The following is a 25,791-nucleotide window of genomic DNA, read 5'->3' as shown; positions in this document are numbered from 1 at the left end:
CTCTGCAGTGCCCACACATCACCCGCCATCCAGCCTCCATCTGGGTGTGAGATTGGATTTTGTCTTCTGTCTGTTTGTTTGTCAGCGGCTTCACTGTGTCTTTAACTCTGTACACATCTGGAAGTGTGTTTGCATTCCATGCGCATGGCTGCTTGCATGGTCTCTCTTGTGACTAATGTGCACGACGTCAGCATAGTTTTGTTAGTTTGTGTGCACTATTAGTGTGTGCGTGGATGTTGTTTTCCCACCTCCTTTGTGTTGACGTGCACTCATCTGTGTGCATTTGGTTTCCCTCGCCACATCTGGAGCAGCAGTGAAGAAGCGTTCCAAAAAGGCCAATGGCAGTCAGCGGCCAAACATCCCAGATGTTCACTCTGTATGCCGCAGGCTAATAGAGAAAGACACACTCTCATTATTCCGGAATAGTAAATGCTAAGCTTTTAGTAGAGAGACTGAAAAAAGCACGGAAAAGGAAAGAGAAGAGAAAAATGGTGGAATGTTAAGAAGAATTAGATTAAAAAGTATACAAATATTAGTATTTTGTTCCATTGAATAACAGATAAAGCCAGAGGCAGGAGGTCTTTTTAAAAAAAAAAAAAAAATCAATTTTCACAAAAGCTCTCCTAAATTTGAACTCTGTAGTTTAAGTTGAACAATTGGCCAACATTACATTAAAAACTTGCTTTTTCTTACCTTTTGTTTAACTTTTTATTGTATTTCTTTATTTATACTGAAATTGATGTATTATTATTATTATTATTATTATTGTGACAAAGTTGCACAATGACACAATCAAAATAGTTTATCCTTTCCCACCCCCTTCATTGTCCTACCCTGTCTCACTCTCCCCTATTCCGTTCCCCACTCACCAAGGTGTAACATTGCCCACTCTTTTATATTCTCCCTTTAATAAAGTTTTTTTTACCCACCTTAGGGAGGGCTGGTGATGGTCACAGATATGCAATAAAAGTATTGTATTTTTTCATTACAATAGTAAAAAAAAAAAAAAAACATGCATAGCTGAAAAGATTGCACTAAATGTATTGTTGACCTTCAACAGCATGTGTAGACAAAGGTAAAAAAAATAAATAAATAATGAAATGACACCGTGAGAGCAAACAGGGAAACAACACTTTTATCATTATTAACTGACCATATTACAACACAAATAACTAATGAAATCATGAAAAAGGTTTCATTTTTGCCAAATATATTTTTTAAAGAATTTGACTTTTGATCTTCAGTTTTTTCCCCCACTTTAGTCTTTACAATAAATCTATAGTGACTGGAAGGGATTAAATGGAACAAGACAGAGATAGAGTACGTCAATGATTAGTGAGAAGATCAATCATAATAAGGTATATACAAGATGAATGACTGTGAATCTATTGCTCAGCTACACATATGTTTTATTCCCTCATTGGATTCAACATCTGTATCTCTGAGTTCCGGTTGATGTGATGGCGCCATTGTGACCATAAATAAGTGTACTTCCTGGTTATTAATGTGCTACAGGTAAACTCCCGACAACAGACTGAAACAGTCAATTAAAGGAACTAAAGGATAACTGTGCAAATTCACTGATTGCCTTTAGTCCCACAGTCGTCAAGCATAAAGATCCTATTTTTCATGGCTCCTTGCATCGCTTGCAGCCAGCCTACATCTCTGATCTTTGTCTGTGCACAGCAGAAATAGTGCAAGGAATGACACTTTATCAGGCCAGTCAGCGGAGGAAACTGGTTATACAGTCACTGAACTTATCTAATCCAAGTTCCACAAGCATCTACTGTAGATAAGTGTGCCTTGGTGTCCACACGATGGATTATTTCAGTCATTTTGGTGCATCAGCGCATCATATTGATACACACAATTGAGAGATATCTGAAAAATCCATCCATCCATCCATTATCCATCCATCCATCTACACAACGTTTTCTTTGCCTTCGTTCTCCAAACAAGAGAACCTCAAGAGTTTTTATCCTTTTTCTTCAATACATTTTTGACATCATGTGACATATCAATGCCAACTAGTACTCCTGACTGTAACCATGTGAGTACATATTATGGTTTATTCTTTTGGTTTTAAAGCTGATATCTGGAGTTTCTGAGAATCTATGTTTAATGTATCATTCTTTTGAAATGCCAAAAAAATGCCTACCTAGTCTTTTTACTATGGTCTACTGCCAGTGGTCATTCATATATGTCCAATGTATATGTCTCGCCTTCGTCCTATAGTCCCTATACAAAATGCAAATTGCACTGCGATCGCCCCCAGCCATAGGCTATTGACTTCCTGCAGCGGAGTCTGTCAATCAAGTGAAAAAAATTAAAGATTCATATCTCGGTTCATGATTGACCGATCTTTATGTAATTTGACTAAGTGTGTTGGGTTGGTTGTTTGATTAGCCCACCAAATTTCCTCCAGATCAGATCAAAATTGCACCCATTTTATTGCAATTCTTTGAATAAATGAGGGTGCCCATACTGTACATTTGACCTACTGTATGGTGTAATGGGAATATAAATGTTTTCCAAGCCTTTAAAGTGTGAGTGTCATGGTTACCATGGTAAGGATCACTGATCCAGATAATGACTGCTCTTGTTGAGTGTGTTCAATTTATATTGTATGCATCAATATTAGCCAACGCAGCGTCATCGCACGATGGTACTAAGAAAGATTTCCCACGTGAAACAAAAATGTTTAATATTATCATACACTTGAAAGTAAATCCTAAAACCGGTTTTCCTGATTAATGAGCAGTCTGGTAGTTTTACTATGAGGTCATCCACATACTCAGTGTTAGATCCAAAGCAGATTTGGTCCAAAGAACCAAAAGACCAATATCAACATTCAAAACTAATAAAACACGTAGACTTAGAAATATGGTAAGTTATTGGCTGATCATCTGTTCTTGTGTGTGTGTGTGTGTGTGTGTGTGTGTGTTGACTCCACAGATTGCCATGCACTACATCTGAACTCCCCCACCAAACACACACACACACACATATATTTGTGACTTGGACAACATGATGCAGCCCTCCCTTGTGTGTGTGTGTGTGTGTGTGCGGTGTGTGTGTGTGTGTGTATGTTGTTGTGGGACCTCCCAGCCTGCCATCAGACTGACGGGATAAACAACAACTGGACACAGGGAGTGATGATGCTGGCATGTTTGTTTTTATAAGGGGAGAGGGGGTGTTATTCACTAAATCGGTGACAAATGTTCAGCGCTGACAACAGATTATCTGTTTCTCACGTGAATTACCTCACTCATATGTCTGTATTTATATCACAGTTTTATCTGCCAATCCCTTTTGAATGAAACTGTTTTTGTTATCAGAGCTCTGAAATACATCTGAACTCTACATATGTCATGTATATGAGCAGAATAATAGATGTATTAGCCATGTGTTTATGATATCCCGTGGAATAATTTGTATTTGTAGGTTTTTGGTGAATTTTGCAAACATAACAGAAATACCAATGCCAGTGAAATACTTTGTGGTGTCCTTTTTCAATATTTTAGTGATGGGTGATGTGTGTAATTTGTTAATTTGTCAATCAGATGAGGTAGATATAAGACAATTGACTCAAAATAACTGATAACAAGAAGCACCCAGAGAGAGCAGACCTCCACCAAGCGCCAAATCTCCTCTTTGTCAGATATGATAGTTGGATCAGTGATCCTGATCATGATACCATGATCATTCACAATTCACAAGGCTTGGAAGAAATTTCTATTCAAAATAATAAAAACATAGCAGGTCCAAGTGTATAGACAGGCCCATTTTTTCATAAAAATCGCGATAAAATGCGCAATTCATATCCTGCAATAACTGCATCAAATTTCATAAAGATGGGTCAATTATGAAGCGAGATATGAATTTTTAAAATTTTGAAACTGATCCAGAATCAGTTTATTGATTCATAACCTCTCCAAAATTCAATGGAATCTTCCATAGCATAAGGTCTATCTTTGGTTAAAATCTTGTCAAAATTGTGAAGTACTTTTGACGCAATCCTGCTAACAGACAAACAAACAAATATATAAATGTCGTTTGATCACTACGTGCGAAACCTCGTCTGTAGTGGTAGCATTTGAGCATGGAGGATGGCCGCATGATGTTTAATATAAATATTAACCTAACCACTAGGAACGAGTGTATCATGTTTTTTCTGCAGTCTGTGCCTTCTCCTCCGCCCTCCGCTCTCTTTTCTGATTCTGGTGTCTTGATGCCCCAACCAGTCGAGGCAGATGATCTCTGAACCTGGTTCTGCTGGAGATTTATAAAAACAAAATAAGGGAGTTTTTTCTTCCCACCGTCGCTAAAGGCTTGTTCATGTGGATCTTGTTGGGTTCCTTCTTTCTTACTATGAATTTTATATTGTTAAGTGCTTTGAGATGACTTTGTTGTATTCTGTGCTATATAAATACATTTGAGTTGAGTTGAGAGTTAAAATGTTACCTCCATGGTGGAGGTGACTAGCCACTAGCCACTTTTGGGCAGAAAAGGAGCAACAACAACAACAACAACAACAACAACAACGAAAAGAAAATAAACTGTTGTGTCTTTGTGTCAACCTAAACTTTTCTATCAAACAAGGCAAACACTGTACAATGTGAGAGAAAAAAAGGCTAAATCAAGACACGCCCCCTCCAAGACAACAACATATTTCTCACATCTGTCTTTCTTCTTGCACACAGATGTTGCACAGCAGTTTGCTGAGACGAGGATGTGGTCTTTCCTCTTGCAATTCCCAGTGGGATCCGTAGCTGGGTGGGTGAGGGGGGCGGGACTCACATTTACACATAAAACTGTTACTTGTGTCGTTGTTTAGTCAAGAGTGTGTCTGTATCGGGAATGAAGAGGCAGGAGGAAAAAAAAAAGAGACAATGTATCACAATGGTTGCAAACCAAAAATGGGAAGTGGCAGAACAAGGGAAGTGGGGCCCCTCGGGGGGCCATCTTAAGCTTTGAGTCTCTTTGTGTGTGTGTGGTGCATGCATGTGTGTGTGTCTGTGTTCATACTGTATATTCAAGCCATATTCATACTGTGTATTTTGATGTTGATTTCTCCCTGTTGTTGGAAGCCAAACACAGTCTGTGCACCCAGATGTTGACAGATGTCTACTACAAAATACACACAGCAACAACACACATGCAATGCCACACCAGAAAAAAATTGCTCCTTGTTTAACGTTATTGACCAAATACTTCCTTCATGAGAGAACAATATTTACGTCATTGTTCCAGATTCATTTTACTGGCAAAAACCAGCACAACTTTACTCATACATTTGATTATTTATTAGGTTTAAAACATATTTTTGTCAAAGGTAGGAGACATAATTAGTTTCAGACAAACAAGTTCATTGCAGTTAAATTGAAACAATGTGTTGCACATACAGATGTGTTACTACTCACAAGCAGAATGACATAGTAGGAGCGTGGAATTGAATTAAGACCGTGCAGGCTTAGCTTTTAGCTGTGGATTGCAGGAAATTCATTGATTATCATTACATGTCATCAAACCGTTTTCAAGTTTTATATTTATTTTTTACTGTTGTTAATATTTATATTTCTCTGGCAAGTGTTCATATTTATCAGGTTTGTCATTCACCCTAGTTGAGTGAAAGTATTCCTGCTTCACATGCGTTTTATGTTTGCGTGTGTGTTGTTTTCGTAAACCTAGCTGGATCGTTTCATTTTTGAAATGTTTTTGACGGATTTTATTTCCAAGCAACCTCTAGAATTTATTTATTTTTTTAATCGATGTTCTGTAATTATTTTCCATGGAGATAGCTTTAAAGTCACTTCATAATACTGAGATTATGGCGCTACGCTACTCATTATATTGTTAAATGCTGCTGTTGTAAAAACTACCGCCCAAAAAAGTATGCACCTTTCAGCCAAATTCAACAACAAAATATAATTAATTACTTTTTGTGACCATTTTATGGAGCAGATCTAGATCTGTGATGCATTACAGAAATAGACATTAGGGTATTGAGAACTGTATTCGCAACTCTACAGTATATAAATTTATCAGAAAAAGAGGAAAAAAGAAATAATATACACTCTCTTTTACACAAACTCTTTTTCCCCAGAGGGGTAATTATAAATTATACTTTCTTGGCCAAAATTGTGATCATTTTGCTTCAATCATCACTTGTAGATTGCAGTGATCCCTTTGATAAAAGTAATTTCACTTCAAAGTTAATCAAAATTTGGCTCCCCTTTCCAGAAAAAAGCGACTTTGAGTGTCCAAAAAAGCGCTATATAAAATTGATGTATTATTATTATTTTTATTAAAAAAAAAAAACTGTTAGTTGCATGGAAGACTAGGTGCACATATGGCTGGGCAACCTGAGAACTCAGATGGTGAGGTGTAGACGTATGCATTATGTATTTTCCAATTCTTGTCCCATTGACACAATCTCTGAATTGTTTATATTTTAAAGACAAACACGTGAAGATTTAAAATCTGGCTAAAATAAAATCATGATCTTAACAAATGTATTTTTCGTCTTTTATGATAGATTACATTTTGCACGAATGAAGTGTTACAAACTCGAGTCATTCATTTTTCGATATTAAAATAACTAAGTTTATAAACTGAAGTCCTATTCATAAAAAAGTATATATTTAAAATGACTTTGGTCATCTGGTTATCATCAGACCTTGTTTCACACCTGGGTGCAAAATTGTTGACCCAGAACAGAGTGTATAGCTGAGCTGAGCCATACTGGACCATCCTGGCTCACACCTTCAGTGCTGTGGCTGCAGCTGCTCTGCTCAGGTCTCGTGTGTGTGCATGTGTGTGTGTGTGTGTGTGTGTGTGCCTTTTGTGCATACATGTCTCCTGCACGGGGTCTGTTTGACCGCAGCTGTCCCTACCTCTATGTGGGTCTCCGGGGCCAGGCCGACCCCTCTCTCCTAAAGCCACTTCAAAGAGGTCAGGGATGGGCTGAGGGGCCATGAGGTGCTGGCCGACTGGCAACGGCTGCTGCTTCCCTGGGCTTTGGGACCGAGGGAACTGGGGCTGGAGTTAAGGTGAGGGGGTGGAATGATGGCACAGAATGGGTACGTTTCAGGAGGTGAAGGTAGTCACAAACACGGGGGTGGCAGAAGGGCAGAGACAGGAGGTTTGGGAATAAGAGTGGGGGTGTTTGCTCCATCCCAGAGCTGGAACTGGAAGTTCATCCTCGTGTTTGTGTTGCAGTCCAACCTGGACAAACCTTCTGTGCTCTACTCCCACTTTGAGCCACGTCCAACAAACTCTACAGTTCTTTATCAAAACTACAAGGAATTCAGAACACACACATGCAATGCACACAGAAACACCCATGCAGAGCAGTGGTCATTTTGTTAACTAAAATATGTCGTCAGCTACAGTTATTAAGTTATGATAATGAGACTGAATCAGAATCATTAAACATGGGACGTGATGTTAAACAGCGCTTTGTGCCACAAGATGGTAGTCACTAACATTGCCTGCAAGATGGATTCAGGTGTTCACACCAGAATCCATCTTGTTCTGTTCCCGCCTTTACCGAACCAAACCGATTCGAATCAATCATGAGGCAGTGTTGTGGTTTAGGACGGGATGTCCGGGTGTGATGAAGGCAGAAGCGCCTAAGCAAAAACTGGCACATGCGCATTTGCGGAGAGAGGAAATTGCTGGGCTACCACTATCAGCACAGCTCCAAATCAAAATAGAAAGATGTCGACGTAGAAGGATGGTAAACGTGCCCTTAACTCGCATACTCGTGTTGCAAAAACAGCAAAAGTCACTCAACAACATAATGACTGCAGCATTACTATCCCAAAAGAAAGCTTTCACCAGTGGAGTCTTGTTGTTGTTGTAGCAGCGTCTCTGCGGCACATGCCGATGACGACATCCTCATTTGCTACTGTGTGATTGGCTAAAACAAATCATGGTGGACAGGCACTTCGCCCAATCAGCTTCAACCTCTCTGTTCATGTCCTCCCTGGTTCCGAAAGAATTCACCAGACACAGACCCAGATTGATGTGGAGAACTCGAGGTAGAGGGAGGGGCTACACATCAATATGGCTGTTGCCAGGTTAGGTTGTCACATGAGGTTTTCAGCTGTGTTTCAGATATGGAAAGGATGTACATTTTGTGACGCATCAACAGTAGTGTTCCTTTGAATCAGGGGATGTTTTGGCCTTTTTAACACTAGACACACTCATGGCCAGCTACAGGGTGATCAAGCCTGAGCTAGCATCCCATGACTTATTTTCCATTCTCTTCTATCTGCAGCTTTAGGCCACCTCACACTTGGTCTGTGCCCTGTTGCAACAACATATCATTAGTAGGGTAAACTTAACCTCTCTGACGACGGTCTAAACCCAGCACACGTTCCGTATTACTAGGTGTACTATCCAACGCTTGGTGAATTCTGCTTCACAGTGTTAGGAAAAGCCAACATCAAAGGATCAAAAAGCCAGTTATCCCCAACACAAAACAGAAGTAAGGTCTTTTTTTTACAAGGTATCCAATCAAAACTACTTTTGTTGCATGGATGGCGGGACAAGCCGATAAGTGATCAAATAGGAAGTAATAAAATATAGGAATAGGAAGGAGGAAGCAATTTGATCTCAAGTAGGCCACAGACTTTATGTGAGAAAACTCCTGCATGATATTCACTTCAAAAATCCTTGATTTTGTCTCCAGTTTTCATGTAATTTAGAGGAATTTTGTGAGACTGTTTGACAAATTGTAAGATTTTAGAAATATAGACAGTTCTTTCCACAATTTTGCAATCAAAATGATAACAGTTGTGTTTTATGGACTCAATAAACCTGTGAGACACTTCATATATTGTGGAGTGTCATTAAATTTGTGAATTTGAGACATCTACAACTGAATAATTTGTTAAATTCCTCAATGATTCATGATTTAGTCATTTTCACCAGTCTTCTGCAAGCCAAATTAAGGGCTTGAGTTTGACACGTGCCCTAAAAAATGTATACAGTTGTTTACACAAGGAAGTGTTAAAAATAGGGCACAATAATGCAGTATTTTGTTTTTTGGTTCAACCCTCTTGAGACTGAACTTGGCCTTTTTTTGGTTTGTGGCTCCTGATCTAAAATGAGTTGGAAACCTCTAATCTATAGCTTTATCTTGTGAGTGTAATCAGATTTAATTGAAGTTGTTCTCTATAAGCATGTGCGTGTGCGTGTACGTGTATGTGGGCTTTGCATGTCAGATGAAATACGTGTGCGTCAGCCATCAGCTGGCCTTCAGCTCACAGCCCTCTGTGCTGCAGGAGGGGGAGCATGGGGAGCGACCAGCAACTAGGGAAGGTGTGTGTGTGTGTGTGTGTGTGTGTGTGTGTGTGTGTGCGTGTGCGTGTGTTACAGGGACACGTCTGGCCACAGCAATAGCAACAGAAGGGCTCCCCTGTGTTGAATTTCCCCCCCCCATCAAGCTGTCTACACACACACACACACACACACACACACACACACACACACACACCTTCCCTAGTTGCTGGTCGCTCCCCATGCTCCCCCTCCTGCAGCACAGAGGGCTGTGAGCTGAAGGCCAGCTGAAGGCTGACGCACACGTATTTCATCTGACATGCAAAGCCCACCTGTGTCTGCACTTTATGTCCAGCTCCTGGACCCAGGAGCTCCACCCACTTTCCACAAGGGCTTTAATGTAGGGGTTTGCATTGCCATGAATCTGACGATGCAATAAGACTCATGATTTGCATGCCTGGATACAATGTGTATCGCAATATAAAACAATACGAAATACATCCCGATATATTGCGATATCAATGATTACAAATTTAACCTTTAAAGTACAAAACGGTATGAAAGACAATTTTTTTTTTAAATTGATAAGAACAACTAAACGGTAACAAAGTAATTCAAGAACCAATATCAAAAACAAGTGGTATGTTTATCAAACTGTCAAATTACATTTTTCACAAAAAACCTTAACTTTTGCTTCTGATTCTGTTATGTTCTTCATTTTTTAAGTAACCACAAATATCTATATAATAATAATAATAATAATAATAATAATGCATTGGATTTATATAACACCTTTTTTGGTCATCAAATTGCTTTACATGGCATTATTCTTTCACTCCACACTTTGTGGTGGTAAGCTACTATTGTAGCCACAGCTGCCCTGGGGCAGACTGACATAAGTTAGGCTGCCATAGTGCGCCATCGGCCCCTGTTTTATGAAAATGAAGTGCAATCAACTTCCAAACTAAAATGCTTCTTATGTGGTTCACTGACACCAAGTGATCACGTGCTATACAAATGTTAGCGCAATTAAATAATTTTCTTTCCCATTAAAAAACAGATTAAAAAAAAAACTCAATTTGGACATTTTCTTAGATCAATACGATAGTCACGTGGTTAAATATCACGATATATCGCCAAAACTATTTTTTTCTTACACCCTTACATTAATGCCAATAAAATCCAGTTTACATCTTTCAGATTATAAACACAACTTGTACTGTGTTGTTGAATGTCTAAACCTTCCTTGGTATTTCTGGATTCTGTGTCCTTTACTAAGAAACACTGGGACAGAACAGCTGGTCCTCAAGTGACCTCTGCAAGAATTCAAAAAATCCCCTTTGTGAAAACAATTCATGCCTTATATGTACACTAAACATTGTTGTATACACTACACTGATCAGCTGTTGTGTAGTGACTCCTATCAGGCGTTGCAGCTGTCGACCTTTCAGTAGTAAGGAGTTTTAATAGGGGAGGAAACGTCACGTTTTTAGATGCGTTTCAGAATAATAATAATAATAATATACAAATATATACCAATACGATTCAGATGTTTATAAAAAATAATACAAATATTATTTTCAGCCTTCCCTGAAGGATTCTGGATCAAATATGATCAAACACAAATGGAAACGGTTTTAACCCCATTTCAGATCCAGATTGTTATGGGAATGTGTTTTATCCATCTATCAAAACCTGTATTACGGGAGAACATGCAAACTTCTTAAGGTAAGACAATGGCAGCCCATGATATCTTAGCAGCTGCCCTTACTTTTTTAATCACCCCCTACCTTCAATTTAACCTTTATCACTTTAAATGACCTACGTTATAACCTTGTTTTTTTTTGCACAATCAACTAAGTCTAATTATTCATTTTTAATCTGTATTATTGTGTTGTTATAATCATTGTCTTTGTCTCTTTGTTTACTTTTTAACCATGTGTGTGGCCACTGCAACAAATGTAATTTGCCCCTAATAGAAATAATAATAATAATAATAATAATAATAATAACAATAATAATAATAATAATAATAATAATAATAATAATAATAATAATCACCTGATAAGAAGTGAGCAGAAGCAGAAGAAGAAGAAGAAGAAGAAGAAGAAGAAGAAGAAGAAGAAGAAGAAGAAGAAGAAGAAAACATTTTAAAGGGTATATTATGAAAGTTTCCCAATATAATTTCATGTTCATATATTAATATATAATATTGAGCCCATCTCCTTGTTTATTACTCGGTCCCTGTGTAAATTAGGATCATTAAGTGGGGTTATGGCCACATAAGTACATAGAGCAGCTGAACTCTCGCGATGATTGGCTGATCAGCTGTCCTGGTTACACCACACAGGATGAGGACAGTTCACTGGACCGTGGACCATGGACGAGCTGGAACTGACACGCATGCTTTAGGCGCGACTTCAATGGGTTTGTCTGCGTGTGCCTGCGCGTGGGTGTGTGTATGTTCACGAGGGAGAAAGAGAAAGAGAGGGGGTTGCCGTTGCTCTGGTGACGTCATTATCTTCCTGCGGTTTTCGCCGCTTCCCGGGAAATCCTTGTGATGTGGCGGCGACTAAAAACAGTCCCACCCTCATCGTCACGCCCTATGACGTAGACGTTTACACCGTGTTTTTTTTTTTTTTTTTTTTTTTTTCTACTAACCGACGTGCTGCGTTTTGGACGAAATACAGAAAGAAACGGAGAACGGACGGGAATTTAAAAAGAATTACGTCGAGTGAACAGCAGGTGCTCGGATATTATTACAACACCGGCTGCTAGAGGTAGGCTAATTAACAAATAAAGCACAGTGTTGTGGCTAACATCATCATCATCATCATCATCGTGTGTCAAACGTGTTGTGGGGTTGTAGTAGGACGGTGGGGGCGGGGCCGTGCTTCAATGTCACAGTATAATAGCAGGACGATAGAATATTTATACAAAACAACATTATAATTTACAGTATCACATCTTGCCTTTACGTCAATGCATGTATTTTCAATTCCGCCGCAAGCAATGTATACGTCATTCTGACAAACCAACGTGACGTAGATGATGCAGTGCACTGAGTGCAGCTACACGTGGGCTCTACTCATCAGTCAATTCAAATTAATTCAACTTTATTTACAAAGAGCTGCATACAAGGTTAAAGAAAAATGTTACCATGAAGGGGAAAAAACCCCCAAAAAAAACATTAGTTCCATGAATAAAATGTCTTATTACATATGATGTTAAAAAAAGAAGAAGCAGAAAAAGAAGAGCTTTTAAATTGTCTCACAAAATAGTTTGTAAAATTTAGAGAAAATACATTATTACATAAGTACAACAATTCAATTACACTGTATTAATGTAGTGTCAAATGCACACAGTTTTCTAGCATTCATCCCATTAAAGACTGTTATTAACTCATTCAGTGCCAGCCATTTTCAAAATTTCTACCCACTCAGTGCCAGCCGTTTTACAGCATTTTGAATATTTTTTAAAGACCCACAGAATATTTTGTATTTTGAACCAGATACGCAACGATTAGACTCTACTTTCATCAGAAAAAAATAATTTTGTTTCTAGCTTGTTTTGTTGTTCTGTAATCAGCAGTTGAATAGAGGCAAGTTTCACACAAATCGCCAGCTGAGAAAAACGGCTTTTTCGGCTTTTTCTGAAAAAATCTATTCGTGACTTGGAAGCAATTTTTTATTTTTGCTTGAGGGATATCTCAACATTGGTTTCCTTCTATAAAACTACATAAACAACACTGAGACCGGGCTTTTGATGGCAAAATTATAAATATTTTACTATCTAGGTCAGAGCTGTACTGTATTTTGGCCGTCCTCCAAGTCTCTCCCCTGTCATTCTCCACACACGCAACTTCCTCCTCATCCCGGACATGCGCTGGCTCCGTTTTTTTGATCGTTTTTCTCTCACCATCGCCACACTCTCAATAGTCCACTTAGGTTCCACATATGTTTTGGTCGAGTGTGAACTGCTGGGAGCTGCTGGGAACTTCAGCATCAACTCTCGTAGCGCCATTTTCTGTCTCATAAACTCCTTTCCTCTCACTCTGACCTCTGCTCATCATGGGTGATCTCTTATCCAAAGGTGTGCTCCTGCCACCTACATGTCACCAGTTGGTCACTACATCATGGTACAAGTTAGATATTCACCGGAGAGCTTCGTCACACTGTCTCCTAGCAACCCCAGCTGAAAAACACAATTCACGTCTATAGACGGGAATGGCACTCCACGTTACTAAACCAATTGTTGTCTATAGACGTGAATGGCACTCAATGAATTAACGAAAAACTATTTTTTAACAAGAACCTCTAACATATGTGACGTGTCAAACTCAGGGTCCTTGGGCCAAATCCGGACCATTAGAGCACTCAATTTGGCCCGCAGGAGAAAGTTGTAGATTTACCGTTGTAGATATCTCAGCCCATCTAAATACAGAAATACAACAAAAACCACATAATTCCCAAGTTTGCGTCACATGATGGCAGTCAGTTTTAGGCCAGTGTCATGTACTGAGATTGTATATGCGCACTACCAGAAAGTGAATTTTTCCTAAAAAAAGTAATAATACATTTTTGTTTATTATTGTTTTCAAAGTGAACAGACACGTGTTTTATTTGTTTATTGGATTATGTTAGGGTTAGGGTCATAATCTCAGTACGGAGGTAAACTCAGAGCGTGACACCGAGCTACTGGACACAAAATGCCACTCACTTTGTTGTTCTTCTTCTTCTTGTTGTGTACTCTAGTTAAAATCACTACTCCTCTGTTATTCGGGAACGGATTGGGGTGAAATTTGGTAGGTATAATCTAAGGTTGTGTACGCATCGATGGTCAGAGCCCAATTTTTGATTTGGGGCCCATGGGGGTGCCAGGCGGCCCCTGGGGACGCCATTTTTCAAATGACTACTCCTCCGTTAATGCTCGTTGAATCGGGCTGTAATTTGACATGGATATTCTATCTATCTATTTTATCAGAACCTAGTCTTGTAATATATTGTTTCAAAGACAATTCAACGTAGATTACGACTTTACTTCGCACGATTTGATTTGGAGCTCAAGCCTCATTGACCCAGGAGCCCACCCCCTCTTTACAGTAATTTCCAAGTTTATCGTAAGTTAACAATGCCGTGTGATATATCATTTCAAAGGCAATTGAAGGCATCCTTCATGGTAATTTGCAAATATATCTGAACATAGTCGTGTAGTATGTCGTTTCGAAGGTACTTCAACGGAGATTACGATTATACGGCAGATAATTGGATTTAGGACCCACCTGTTTTCCTGTCAGTTTCCAAATTTATCGGAACTCGGTTGTGTATATAGTTTCAAATTTAATTCAGTGGTCAACGGATTGAGTTGAAATTCAGTAAAGTGATGGATAATGCCAAAATATAACTAGAATATTTGCATTTCCTGAAGCAAATGCAAGTGAGGATGCAGGTGCTGACTGCTGCATTATTTTGGATAACAACAGAACTCTGAACTTTGATGTCGATCAATCCTTCAGCTGCGTAGACTTAATCTTGAAAGTACTTAATGTAGAAATAGTGGATCCGGGCAGAGTCCGGGTGTGATCGTGGCTTCACACGTCAACCTCAGAAAAATGTGCACCACCTATGTGCACCCCTGCTTATTAATATGATTATGATCATATTTATCATACTAATCACTTTTATCCATTTAAAATCAACTTGCCGCCCCCAATAATTTTCACCAAAATAATAACGTTAATGTTTGAAAAGGTCAGCAGGCCAAGATAACGTTCAATAAAATTATTTAAAATCAAGAAATAAATAAACGTTTAATAATAATTCCCCCACTGAGAGAGAAAGTATGAGAGCAATCCTGAAGCAAAAATCTTCATGCTTCTTTCTTTACAAAATGTTTGTGACTAGCAACACTAAGAACTCTTCAACAGCCTGGATCAGCATTAAATTTTCTCTTTAATAAAACGAAGTTGGTAAAATTTAAATACACCCTGCAGCTGGTCGATGAACGCTTGTTGAACTCTTTGACTGTGCCCTACTTTCGTTGTGTTTCCCATGCAGTCGTATTGTTGAAATCACTCCACGAGCCTTAGTTAAAATAGTTACAATAAATAAACAAATCCCAATAATTAACAACGTAATGATCATCGCTTAGTTTGGTCAGAAATTCATACTTTTCCTCAGGGATCTCATGAGAAATGTGCGTCCAGCACGTGCTTCTCTTTGCCCGCAGGTTCATCGTTGCAGTGCATGTCACCATGGCAACAGCTGCCTGGTGACAAAGGGTCAGTCTGTCTGGACAATGAGACTCCTCTTTCATCCTATCTACATTCACTTTAATAAAGACTACAATAGTTCAGATAAAGGTTTAGGATAGCTGTATTTTCATTAAGTAGGACTGTAACATAAAAGATTGATCAGATATTGATAACTGTCCAAAAAACCTGGTTTCTTTCTTTTTGGTTGATATCCAAGTGTTATAATAATGATATATTTTTGCTTAAAGGTTTAAGGCAGTGGTTCCCAACATTTTTTGGATAGTGACTACATTTTAATATTATTTTTTATTATTTTTTTTGTACTGTGTAACAAATACAGAGTAGCCAGGATTAGTGCACAGACTCACAAGATGCGGCACCTCAGATATTATTATACTGTATTTTATTTATTTATTTTATTTTTTCCTCCCTTTTCTCTTTCTTGTCTTCTTCATACTGCATTTTATTTGAACTATTTTTTATATTTGAGAAAGTGAAAATATACAATACATTTGTTTAAGATTGTGTGTAAGATTTTCGTTCAAGGGTCAAACACAGACCAGTTCAATCACACGTGGGCCGCAAGATTTAGGCGGGAAAACAAACATTTTCAACATTAATATGCCCATGTTTGCACTTCCAGTTATAAATTCGACATGAAGTATGGAAGGCATCAATAATTTCCAAGCAAATAAGTGACAGATATTTAAATGTTGTTTGATTTTTTTTTTTTTTTTTGACCAAATGTTATTTAATTTGGGGAGATTTTGCGGAATAATTTGAGAAAAATTGCAGGATTTTGGAAAAACTAAGAGTTCTTTCAACAACAATTCACAACTGAATTATTTGGTAAGTTACAACAGGGGTTCTCAATCTTGGGGTGGGAATCCCATTTGGGATCACGAGACACTGGGAGGGGGTCGCCAGATGCCTTCAAGGAACTAAGAATATTTTTTGAATAATTTGAGCCCATTTTTGCTTATTTTTACCATTTTTCTGCAACTACATCAAACTTCCATATTTTAACCTATTTTCATCACTTTTTCTTGCCATATTTTTGCTCCTTTTAATGCATTTTTGCTACATTACTCCCATTTCTGCCACTTCCTTATCAAATTTCAATGCCTTGACTGCAAATTTTTTCCACTTTCAAGACATTTTTGGCACATATTATAAATCCTTTCCACTACTTTTCCCACCTAAGGTCACATATGTTGACCCATTATTGTCACCTTTAACCTTTTTTAACCATATTTCATGCTTTTTTTTTGCCAATTTAACCACATTTACAATTTGACGTGCCCATTATTTGCCAGTTTAAACTAATTGTTTCTACTTTTAAGCCAATATTGACTTTTTGAACCCTTTTTACTACTTTTTCTGTCTGTTTTTGGCCACTTTAATTTGCAACTTTTAATCAATTTCTGTGGTTTTTAAAATCCCATTTCACCATCATTTTTACAATTTTTGGTCATATTTAACCCATTTTATTTCTGATTAAAACAAGGATTTACATCTTTAAGATGACTATGTACTATGGCACAAATAATAGTAAACTTCCTGGATAACAATGGATATTATTCAGATAAATAAATAAACGTGTTTATCACAGATTCATATGACAAAGGACCATTATTTTGCTGACTTTATGAATGGGTCACAAAAATCTCTCCCCTTTATTCCTCCTTATAGATAGCTCTGTCTCTACATGACTGTTCTTTAATGTTCATGTCTGTGTTCAACCACCTTCAGGTACGGTGGGGGTCCCCCCGGTTTCTGGCACCATTATTTTGGGGGTCACGGGCTGAAAAAGTTGAGAGCCACTGATTTACACAGTGATTAATATTTTCTCTGTCATTTCACCTGTGTGCCGAATCAGATGCTGTGAAGGGCCAGATTTGGCCCCCAAGCCTTGAGTTTGACATAAATGACCTAGTTGATTATTACCCATTTTTTACCTGCTTTCATGCATTCATGCGCACACATGCACACACGTATGCATTCATCAAGCCTTAGCTTGCACACTGCAACATGTCTGCAGCGGTGCAGACAGTAGCTGATCTGAATGCTGATTTCCAGCTTCCTCAGCCCCCCTGTGATGCTGATTCCCCCATTCAAGCTGAGCCGCGTAGTGCTGCTGCGCATTGTGTAATACAGTAGTGTAGTAGGGTAGGGTGCATTTGAGGTGAGCGCGACAGAGAGAGAGAGAGAAGAAGTAAAGAGCGGGAGTGAGACGCCAGTGAGGTGCAGAGATTTGCAGAGAGAAAAAGAGTGCGAGAGCATCCCTAACTGCCACTGTTACTATTTTTAGCCGAGCCTTACTCCACAGTCCTGAGATGCTCTCCCGTCTCCCACACATAGACTAGTCAACCTACACACACACACACACACATTGAAGAAAGTATCATTGGATCTGTACCAAATGGTCTCCAGAGAAGGAAATCACTGAATGAATGAATGAATGAATGAATGAATGAATGAATGAATGAATGAATGAGGAACGTTGGTTGGAAAATCAAGGTCACATATTACCTTGTCAAAAAGCTTTGCCATATTTCAGCCTGTTTAGCTGAAATATTGTTGGCAATAGAAAGAGGAAGTGAGTAAGGGTGGAGCAGAGGAACCTTTTGTCACATATTCTGGGAATAAGAAAAAGAGGAGGAGAAAAATAAAGCCATGCCTTGTTTTGTTTTTTTTCCTTATGTTGTTTTCTCCTTTCACTTCCTTCCAGTCTGAGTCACTGCTGGTGAGCAGGGAGGTCTGGAGAAGGGACAAGAGGAGGAGGAGGAGAAGAAGAGGAGGAGGAGGAGGAGAAGAAGAGGGAGGTTTGGAAGATAAGCCACAACAGGAAGCAAGACGATACAGACATACACACACACACATATAACGTGTGTTTGTGCGTCTGAGAGAGGCTGCGCAAACAAGAGGGTGAACGGGAAAGGAAGGGAGATAGAGTGACGCGGAGGCTGGGAGAGCCGCCCCCCCCTCCCCTCCTCTCCTCCCCCCTCCCCTCTCCCTCTCTCTGTGGAGCAGGCGTGTAGCGGCATCAGACTCGGCGTGAAGGAACCATGAGCGATGTCACCATCGTTAGAGAGGGATGGCTCCAAAAACGGGGTAAGAAAAGAACATCTTGTGCCTTCTGCTCTTCTTCTGCCACTTCTTGTTCTCTGTGCCTCTGCTGTCTCTCCTCTTCCCCCCCCTCGTGTCTAGTCTCAGGGCCCGGCCTTGCCTGTCCACATGTGCCGGCTGGAGGATGTGAGTGTTTGCAGTGGAGTGTGTGCTCAACAAGAATGTCCTTCTCTTCAGTGTACCTGTGTACACACTAGTCTCTGTGTGTGTGTGTGTGTTTAACCCTCATAAGGGCAGTGTCTTCTTATTCTAAGCATGGATGACTGTTTGTTATAAGCGTCACTTTGTCCTCAATCAGGTTTGGTCTGGAAAAGCAGTGTGTGCATAAGTTTATATCTGTGTGTGTGTGTGTATATTACCATATCTCATCCTTATTTAAGCTGCTGCAGCCTGGTGCGTTTATAAACCTGTGTCTACTCATCTGTGAAATAGGAATATTTATGTCTAAATGCAACTGAGTCGTAAGCTGGGAGCAAGTAATTAAGAAAAGCCTGAATGGTGTCAGTGAAAGTGGTACGAATTGAGGTTGAAGGGTCATTTGTTGTGTTGTTGAACACATGCTGTTTAGTAATAAATAAATTGGGTAAGTTGGAAAACTATTGTATTATTATCAGATGTTTGCGTTGGAAAGTTATTTTGCTATATGGTTAAACTGAACCATAAAATATGATACACTTCTGTAATTTAAAAGCAAAACTTCACATGCTTTCTTGTCTGGTGCTGGTTTGTGAATAAAAGTGTGTTTTTTGGAGGGAGAGTGTCTCTAGGGGTGAATAGTTGGGGGGATTTCCAAAGTTTTCGGACAAGAAGCATCATTCCTTTGACAGTGCAGTGGTATCCAGAGATCCTTGAACAGGAAGTGACATGGTCTAAGAGGCGGACAGGTTTCTGGGAAATGTAGGCTCATCTAGTGGCACACAAGGAGGGCACTTTTCAGTATTTTAAAGTCCAATTTTATCTCTTATTGGGTCAAACTCTTCAAAAGATACAGCACTCGCACTGTGTAGCAGAAAAGAGAGGAGGGGAAATCTTTGTTTGTCGGTGCCAACATTCCAGTGTAATCCTCAGACAGTCGTCTGCATATTAAGAGGAACACATCGCCCCCAGTCACGACGCAGCAATACCAGTGTTTGTCATTTTGCAGGAGAGTGAGAGAGAGAGAGCGACATAGGAAGGAGGGGTGTTTGTTTGCAATAGAGATATAGATGCTTGGCTGAATCATATGCTACATCTTTGTCTGAATCCATGTGTGTGTGTGTGTGTGTGTGTGTGTGTGTGTGTGTGTGTGTGTGTGTGTGTGTGTGTGTGTGTGTGTGTGTGTGTGTGTGTGTGTGTGTGTGTGTGTGTGTGTGTGTGTGTGTGTGTGTGTGTGAGTAGAGCAGCAGCAGGTTCCGGTGCTGACTCACTGTTTGGATCGTGATACAGCAAAGACTGCAGTCTTAGTCATTAGACAGCACTTTACTCGAATGATACAGCAGGAAAGGCCACAGATGAGCCACGCATGTGCATGTGCTCACACACAGACACCAAAGCTCAACTTATGAGATGGATTTAATGCTTTACTGCGTTTCCCCCGCATTCTCCCTCTTATATCGCCACTGCTCATTGAGTTGATTGTTTTAATGAAACTCAAATGTTGATGTTCTCCAAGAGAAATGGACATGCTTTATAAGCTATGAGCTTTCAAACCATGAACGTTATCAGAAGATATTTCAGCCTATATCACACAGAGCTGCCATGAATGTTGCTAATCCTCCAATTGAGAGCAATTTGAGAGTTTGGCTGTGTTGGAAATGGCAAACTAACATACTGCTCATACTAAGTCTGATGTCAAAATGAGTATACAGTGCGTTCACATTAGATAGTATGCAAAGATTGAGTACGTGAGAAATACCCAGATGTATACTACTGTATATCATGACATTTTTGAAGTATGCACAGTGGGCACACTAGTCATACTCAACCGTCCCATGATGCATTGCAAGCGGAATGTAAAATCATCAAAACAAAAGCATCTCTTTTTCTCTTCCATTAGTTTTGAACACTTTTATTAATAGTGAAGTTAACACAATTTTGTCAGTAGTTCAATGGCGGTGGATCTCCGAAAATCCCTGAAATGTCGGAATTAAATGTGTAGGTGTGAGTTTTATGGATCAAATGACCACTTGTTGACATTCTACTTCGTCACTACTTGGTAGCGAATCAACGGAGATATTTTGCCCCAGTGTGCTTTAGGTTTTTGTCATTGTAGGTTTGAAATGCATCTTGGGAAACTTTGAAGTATACTTCCGTGGGAACGGTCATCATCCTAATCATACTTATATTATAGTGTAGACAGAATATACTCATTGAGTTTACGGAGTGTGATATTTCAAACACAGACTCGGTCACTTGCCTGAAATCATTTGGATGTACAGACAGGTACGTACACCCCTGGAATCTGTCTGTCAACATCTGGATTATAGAACAATCACTCCAACACTTGCAGCTGTGCTTTGTACAGTAATTACTTGATAGGATGGTTTAGTTAAGGGTTGGATAGAATACTCTTTTGAAGGAAGCCGAAAAACCACCACATACAAGAACAGGGGGGTATATTTTACATGTGTATCATATAAAAACATGCAAGCACTTTCTATCAATAACCAGCTATACATTAATGGTAGATTTTGGTAAATTACTGTAATAGTCTTCGTCATACACAATCATCAGTTCCATTCTTCTGAGTTGTGTGCATTTGCAGTAAGAACCACTTGTTGATAGATTCTATCCTTGCCCAACGTGAATGCAAGTACGTTGTAATTTCCTTTGTTCCAATCTTTACAATTTTCATGCTTAAATCCAAGTCAAGTTGCAAAAACTGTGCCCTGAAAACATTTCTGCATCAAACATACAACCAGAGGAGATATTGGAAGCAAAAAAAAACCTACACAAGCAGAAGATTAAAAAAGGAAGCCAACGGGCATGAGTGCAAACAACAAAGATGAACGTTTCCTGTCATTTATTACCAACTGTACTCATTTCCTCATTACAGCATTCAAACTGGAGAGAATACAGTAGTGTGTGGCCTCAGATGACCAACCATCTATGTTCTCACTTCTTCCCAAACTCAATAAATATTTCCTTCCTTTTTTCAGTTTTAGAGGGTAGTGCTTCGGATGCATCATTTCTTTATTTTAGAAAATAATCAGTAAATAATAAAATGTGTAGCTGCAAATGTTGCACTCCTTTAAGTCCAAGGCTAAAATCTTTTACTTTTAAAGATAGAAGTATGAAGTGCATTTTCATTCAGTGGATGTTTACCTTGTGTCACCCATGCAAGGCCACAAAGGTCACACACTGCTGTAAATGTGGATAGTGTTACCCTACAACAGCTTGAACACATAGCAGTCATCACAACACAGAGCCAGATGGAGACAGGAAGGGCATCATCATCTCTTCTGAAACCCTGTCTCTTCCCAAGGTGTTGTTCTTTAAGGTTACCACTCAGATGAAATGATGGCTTATCAAAGTAAGCAGATGAGTTACTGCGCCAGAGGCACAAGATAGTAGTTTTTATACTGATGTTATTGGTATTCGAGGCAATTTAGAAGCAAGATGCCAAGTACGTTGGATTTTCTTTCCTTTTAATTTTAAAAACAAGAAGAATATCATCATTTGAAGAAATAAATACATAAATAAATTATTTGTTCAGTCTTTGTTTTTAGCTTTTTTAGTGTTTTTTACACTCACGTAAGTTCCGAATTCAAAAGTTTAAAGCTGACTTGTATTTATTAGGCATTTATGGATATTAAACAAGCATTTTAGCTCATTTCGCTTAAGTTGCACACTTAGTTGTCTCTCTATCGAATACTGCAGCAATACTGCAAGCGAGAGAATTTCCTGCTCCTTCAAAACAGTTTCATTTTGCAGAATTTTATAATCAAATTAAAAACAATAATAATAACATCAATTTAGGGGGGAAAAATGAATGAAAACTTTATGCTCAGTCTTTGTTTCTTTCTCTCAGAGACAAAAATCTTACAAACAATCTTTCTGGAATCAAAAGTTTATTGCTGACTTTTTTTAATTAGGCATTTATAAATATTAAACAAGCGTTTGAATTAGTTTAGCTGAAGTTGCACACGTTACACTCAGCCCGTCTCTATCGAAAACTGCAGCAACACTGGTCCTTCAAGACTGTTTAGAAATATTTTAGTTTCATTTTGCAGAATTTAAAAAACAAACATACAACTCAGGTTTTTATGAAGTTTATATATAGTTATACCATGAGCATGAATTATGAAACATAAAGATATAGATAAGATCGTCTGATTGTGACTTCAGATCTGCTTTGTTTTTTCCTCAGTACCTTTGTATACATAGCTGGCTGCTTTAATAATGTGTGATCATTTGCGTAAATGCTTTCCCAGTGTAAGCTCCGTTGGTATGGCGACAGGTCCAGTTTATCCTCAATGTTTACAAATGTCTCCCTTTCTTTTTCTCACCAGAATCTTATGAGATTATATTTGTTCTTTTTTTCATACTTTCCTCTGAAGGCTACACAGCTCCCTGTTTTTTTTAGCTTTATTTGCTATACTGGACACACACCAGATTCCTGTGGGGTTCATTGGGTGCAGTGCAGTGTAGCAGCCATCTTGGCTCCCGGAGTTCAGTGAGTTCAGTGTTGCTGGTGGCTGGCTGGATCAGGTGGCAGTGCCAGATCTCTGATATCAATCACCAGTCACTGCCGCCACTGTCCAACCTCTCCTCTGCCCTCCTCTCCTCTCCTCTCCTCTCCTCTCCCTCTCCCTCTCCCTCTCCCTCTCCCTCTCCCTCTCCTCTCCTCTCCTCTCCCTCTCCTCTCCTCTCCCTCTCCTCTCCTCTCCCTCTCCTCTCCTCTGCATTTGTCTCCCTGCACTACTTCCAGTTTCCATTTCTTCAGATTCTCTCTAGCCCACATGTACACATACACATGCTGCAGACAGTGCAGACTTTGTTATGAACCGTATCCTTTTCACATCCGGAGGAAGTGCACGCTCCAGTGTGGCTTTACAAACTGTCTCCATTGTCTGAGGAATGACTCACTCTACCCTGCAGAGAATGGTAGTCAGCTAGACAGGCAGCCACACTGACCGCACAGAAATTCAAGAAACTAAGAATTTCTTTTGAACAATTTAAAGCCAATTTTTGCACATTTTTACACTTTTTCTGCAACTACACCAAACTTGCCATGTTTAAACCTATTTTCGTCACTTTTTCTTGCCATATTTTTGCTCCTTTTAATGCATTTTCTGCACATTTTTTCCACTTTCAAAACATTTTCAATGATAATATACCCTTTCCACCACTTTTCCCACGCTCACATACAGTATGTTGACCCATTATTGTCACTTTTAACCTCTTTTCACCATATTTCATACATTTTTGCCAATTTAACCACATTAACAATTTGTCAATACAATTATTTACCAATTCAAGCAAATTGTGTCTTTTTTTTTCTGCCACCTTTAAGCCAGTGTTGACATTTCGAACCCTTTTAACCATTTTTTCTGTTCGTTTTTGGTCACTCTAATTTACAACTTTTAACTAATTTCTGTGGTTTCCACCAACCTTTCCACCATTTTTGGTCACTTTTAACCCATTTTATTTGTGATTAGGATTTACATCTTTAAGATGAATATCACAGATTCATTTAACAATAGACCATCATTTTTCTGACTTTATGGATGGACCCCAAAAAGCTCTCCCCTTTATGGTAAATGGTAAATGGTAAATGGACTTGATTTTATATAGCGCTTTATCACCACACTGAAGCAGTCTCAAAGCGCTTTACATATCAGCTCATTCACCCAATCACTCTCACATTCACACACCAGTGGGACAGGACTGCCATACAAGGCGCTAGTCGACCACTGGGAGCAACTTAGGGTTCAGTGTCTTGCCCAAGGACACTTCGACACATAGTCAGGTACTGGGATCGAACCCCCAACCTCTCGATCAGAAGACGACCCACTACCACCTGAGCCACAGTCGCCCTTTATTCCCCCTTATAGACGGCCCTGTCTCCACATGACTGTTCTTCAATGTTCATGTCTGTGTTTAACCACCTTCAGCTACAGTGGAGGTCCCCTGGCCCTGGAACCTTTATTTTGGGGGTCGCGGGCTGAAAAGGTTGAGAACCACTGTATTAAAGGAAAACAACAATAATTGCGTTATTTAAGTATGAACAGAGTCCATCCACACTACAACAGAAACATCCTGTAATAAAGCATGCAAACTGAATGCATGACTCTGAATGAAGCAAAGTAGACTGCCTGGAAGAAATGAATGAATGGATCAATGAATGGAGTGCTGATCAGTGCAGATGGACGCCAGGGATAGAGGAAGTGGAGTGGGTTGGGCTGAGTTGAGGGTTACACTGAGTACTAGTAGATGTTGTGTAATGGGATTAGTTTGTAGCACGGGATAATCAAAATGCTGATTAAAATGTTTGAGCACAGTCAACCTGGTTAGATATACATTTTTATCACCATATTTTCAAAGATAATTATTCATAGTTTTTCATAACACAAATCTGCATTCCCTCATATATAAGTTCCAGTTGTTCTAGGTTTTTTAATTGAGAGAGATTTTATACAGCTTGTTAAAACACTATTTGACTCTGAATATGGCCTATAATGTCTAAATATGAGGTTATTGTCCAGATATCTCAGGTTATATAAAAGTAAAAGCATTGATTGTATTTGGAGGCAAGTCTAAATATCATATTTGAGCTTTTTGGCAGCTGTCAAATTAGGTTTCAGTACTTTGGTGTTCAATGGTTATTCAGTGTTTTAATATTTGTTAATATTTATTTTTTGCTTGAGCGTCATTCATTGTCATTTCACAAATAGCAATAAAAATCTTATATTTTTACTAATTGTTTTTTTATTATTAAATAAACACACTGTACATTTTTATTTTGATCGGATGAATAGGTTTTGAGATATGGCCAATTTAGTGAGAGGGGGTATGTGTCGATTTTCGCTTGTTCTTATTTTTCTTCCATTTTGAGCTTCCAATATCTCAGGAAACAAATCACATAGGAAGCTGTAATTTAGAACAGTAATACAGCTCCATCTAATCTATCAAAATATACA

General features: G+C 39.0%; 1 protein-coding gene across 3 annotated transcripts in view; it reads left to right on the top strand.

The window, feature by feature from the left end:
* The first annotated feature begins 11,633 nt into the window (after nt 1-11,633).
* The window catches only part of akt3a (v-akt murine thymoma viral oncogene homolog 3a), a 74,063-nt gene continuing 59,905 nt past the window's right edge, over nt 11,634-25,791 (top strand). The window contains exons 1-2 of one of the 3 annotated variants that reach the window (XM_028468353.1): nt 11,634-11,715; nt 18,273-18,655. In XM_028468353.1, the coding sequence (XP_028324154.1) occupies nt 18,610-18,655 (46 nt within the window). In that variant the 5' untranslated portion in view covers nt 11,634-11,715; nt 18,273-18,609. The other 2 variants (XM_028468352.1, XM_028468355.1) reach the window with 2 other exon arrangements.

The sequence above is a fragment of the Gouania willdenowi genome, chromosome 15, assembly GCF_900634775.1.
Source record: "Gouania willdenowi chromosome 15, fGouWil2.1, whole genome shotgun sequence".
NCBI lineage: Eukaryota > Metazoa > Chordata > Actinopteri > Blenniiformes > Gobiesocidae > Gouania > Gouania willdenowi.
This window is presented reverse-complemented; position numbering and strand designations above follow the sequence as displayed.